We start from the raw sequence: 3771 nt of genomic DNA, 5'->3' as shown, positions 1-3771 counted from the left end.
TGCGAGCAGGCAGGAGGAACAGTGCCCCCCCAGCCACCACCTCCTCCAAGTCCACCTCCGGCCAAAAGCCTCCTAGGAAGCTCAGCCAGGAGCCTCCAGCGAAGAGCGAGGTGGAGCTGGGTGTTGCCACCAAGGGCTCCAAGCCACCCCGGTTCTCCATGAAGGACGTGAAGAAGCGGAAGCCCCGAAGTGGGACATGGAGCAAGGAGCTCATTCACAAGATCGTGCAGCAGAAGAACAAGCTCCACAAACTGCAGGTGAAGAGCGGCAAGCAGGCACAGTTCCCCCAGGCCACCGAGAAGCCGGTGCCAGCCGCCAAGGAGGGCAGGTTTCGGGAGTACGACTATGTCTCTGACTCGGATGATGATGGGGCAGAGTGCAGCAAGCTCCGGGGGAGGAAGAAGCACGGCACGGGATTCATTGGGAGGACTAAGCACAGCTTTAGCAAGAAACGCCCAGGAAGAAGCGAGAGACCCAAAGAGAAAGACCCGAGAACAAAGGTGGCCCAGCCAGTCGTCTACTGGCAGCAACCGCAGCGGTGGCGTACCCAGCGAGACGGGCAGCAGCCCGCCCCGTGCCGATGGGGCCAACGCGGGCAGCGAGAAGGGGGGCACGCAGAGGAGGAGGCGCTCGGGCAGCCCCGCACACGCGCCACGGGCTTCTCCCAGCCTTCCCAAGGACAGGAGCCCAAAGAAGCGTCAGAAGAGCAAAGAGGAGCTTTCCAGGGGAACCAGGCGGTTTGGCTCAGCCAAACCTTTGCTGGCGGGCTCCAGAACACGTCCAAGTGCTGAACCAGACGTTGCCACAATGGACTGTCCGAAGGAGGAGCCATTGCCACAGCCCCGGGAAGGGCAGCTGCCCAGCACGGCCACCTCAGGCAGGAGCCCCATCGAGCTCCCCTGCAAGGAGGGGGCAGAAGAGCCCAAAAAAGTAACGAAGCAGGCAGCTGAGGCAGGAGAACCCACCCTGGAGGCGCGGGACTCACCCGAGCTGGCCGTGGTCAACCAGAGGCATCAGTTCACCCCTTTCACAAGCGATGGGCTGAAGTACCACGCAGAAGAGCTAATTGCTCCATCCCACGGCGGTAACGAAGCTAGCCCTGGCGACGCGAGTGCTGCCTACTCGGAAGCGGGCATCAAATACTTGAAGGTGCACGGGCTCTGTGATGGTCGGAAGGACTGTCCCACGCCAGTTGCCCCATACGGGGGGGATGCAGTGGGGATGATGCTCACTGCCAAGGCACCCGATCCATACGTCAGCAGCGACAGCAATGCGTTTTTCGATCCCAAAGGCCTTCCCAGTCACTACGATGACCACCTCTTCTCAAAGCCCCCCGCCTTGGGCTCCTCGCACATGGATGACATGTACTTATGCCGGGATGACATCAACACCAGCTCCTTGGAGCAGAAGCACGCCACCATCTCTCCCTACACCACAGAAACACCACAGGGCAAGGTCTCCTCCCCTCTCAGCTTCGATTCCTCTTCGATATTTGGAGAGCTTCCCGTCACCGAGTTTGATCCGCCCCTGTATGAGGGTGTTTCTGCGAGCAAGGACGGTTACGTGCCAGCATTCACCTGCCCTGGCAATCCCCCCAGCAAGCCGCTGCCATTTGAGCAACCGTACCCACCGTTCATGCCGGAGAAGGACTGGTCCCTCATAGAGGAGGTGGCTCCAATTTAGGACGCCCCCCCCCCACCCCCACCCCCCCCCTGCCACTGCCGGACAGGATAACGGATTATAACGTGACTTTTATGAACAACATATCAGACGATGAGCTGGAGATCAAGCGATTAGTGACAGAGCTGGAAAGTCAACTGCAAACCAGCAAGCTGGACAGCGAGGCAGCCGTCTCCCTTCCGAAACCCGAGCAACACGGTGCTGCCCACCTGCGAGGGCAGGCGGCTGAGCAGTTCCCACCACTGCCCATCGAGCAAGAGTCAGGCCGGCAGAAAGGGCTGTTTTTGGCAGACGAGCTGGGTGGCTGCATTGGGGAGAGGCTGGAAGGGGAGAAGCCAGCCATCACAAGCACCCATGGGGACTACAAGAGACCCAGGGAGCCTTGGCCCTGCCCGGTGGAGCTGGGCTCGCTGGAGGCAGGAATGTGCACGCCAGCCCCGCTCGCTGCGGGCCGTTTCTGCTCCAAAGACAGCGGCGAGCAGCTCCAGGGAGCTCCAGATGCCAAGGAAGGTGGTGCTGGAAGGACAGAAAATGGGTCTTCCTCCAAAAGTCTACCTGGCTCACGTACACCAGACCGAACAGAGGCTCCCATCTACACAGACCCTGTGACAAAAAGCCCCCCTGTTGCCACCGTGTTCCCCAAGACCCTAGAGGCAGCAGAAGGGACCAAAGACCCCCTGCCATGCCAGCACAGTGCCGAGACCTTCCCTGCACCGGGGAAAGCAGATGAAAGGTTTCCTGATGCTGCAGAGCTGGAGAAGTTCGATGGCCACCTTCCAAACCATAAACCTGAATTTGGCTTTCAGCAAGATCCCACCCCAGCCTTGGATCTCGCCTTTTCGCCTCGTATCAAAGAGGTCCCAGATACAGAAGAAAGACCCCCAAGCAGGCCCGAGTCACCCAAAACGGCAACAAGCACCGTGGACTTCAAAGGGGATGGTGGTGGGTCTGTGTCGATGGAAGAAACGGAGGAGAGGAAGAGCCCCACCGCCTATCCAGCCCCCGGAGCCAGTGACAAAGCCAGCAAGCAAAAAGTGCTGCTGTTCGATATGCTGAGCCTGCCCAAGGAGAGCGACTGCGGCTCCCAGAAGACATTGGCGTCCCAGGAGATGGCTGCCAACCCTCTGCAGCAGCTCCAGCTCTTCGTTGCCCGAACAGTGAAGAGCAACGAAGAGGAGCTGTTGATGCCGTGCTTCCCCATGCTGCTTGCTCCCAGCCACCCCTCTGCCACCACCCACGCCCAGACGGAGCAGAACGAGGAGAGCGGTGGTGCCTTGGAAGGGGAAAATCGGACATACTGCCCTGCCCAAGGGGAAGGGAATGCCCCTGTTGGAGGCAATGTGGAAAAGATTGCTGCCCCAGCGAAAGAGGCTGTGCTTTTCTCCGGTGGATGCGAGCAGCTGGAGTCATTCAGTGCAATGGGCTCTTACCGTGCAAAACAATCCACGTTGGCGAAGCCAGAGCTGCAAAATAATGTAATGGAGCTGCAGCACTTAGCAAATGAACATGTGGAGCCAAATGACATTAATATCTGTGCAGATGGTGTTTCCCAAGAGCGTAATGACCTCTCGCCACTCAAAAACACAGCGGTGACCCCGCTGCCAGGGCAAGGGAAGAAAGCTGATCAGCTCATGGAAGAGCAGGAGCAAGATAAAAACAAAGCGACCTTGGCATTTAAAAAACATGAGCAATCCCATTTAAGCCGTAGTTTGCTCGAGAAAGAAACGCTGGGCAGTCCAGCAGCAGAGAGACTGGAAAGGAATCAGGTGGGGCTGGGGGCACAACCCTTGCGCAGCGCTTCCACAAGTCCCACCAGCCCCCCCAGTCACTCCCAGGAGGATCTCCACCAGGATCACCGCCTGCTGCCGGAGGCGAAAGCTGGCACAGTCAATGCAAAGGTTCCCAGAGAAGGAAATGGCAAGAAGCCCCTCAATGGTTGTCACTACATGGGCGAATCTCCAACCAGCCTGCCCTTGCCAACCAATTTTTCTCACCCCAAATGCTTGCGAAGCGGTGGGGCGGAGGGAGGAGAGGTCCCCAGCTTTGGCACTCAGCTCTCGGATGAGAAGAAATACGGCGCATCCCTGCTGA

At 58.9% G+C, this 3771-nt stretch overlaps 1 protein-coding gene across 1 annotated transcript in view; it reads left to right on the top strand.

The window, feature by feature from the left end:
- Positions 1-3771, top strand: part of ZNF469 (zinc finger protein 469) — a 13049-nt gene that overhangs the window by 3501 nt on the left and 5777 nt on the right. Inside the window, 3 exon segments of the mRNA XM_035892968.1 lie at positions 10-490; positions 492-1675; positions 1678-3766. Of these exon segments, the coding sequence (XP_035748861.1) occupies positions 10-490; positions 492-1675; positions 1678-3766 (3754 nt within the window).

Source organism: Egretta garzetta, unplaced genomic scaffold (assembly GCF_000687185.1).
Source record: "Egretta garzetta isolate BGI_Z169 unplaced genomic scaffold, ASM68718v1 scaffold284, whole genome shotgun sequence".
Lineage (NCBI taxonomy): Eukaryota > Metazoa > Chordata > Aves > Pelecaniformes > Ardeidae > Egretta > Egretta garzetta.
The sequence above is the reverse complement of the archived record's forward strand: the minus strand, read 5'-3'. Positions and strand labels throughout refer to the sequence as shown.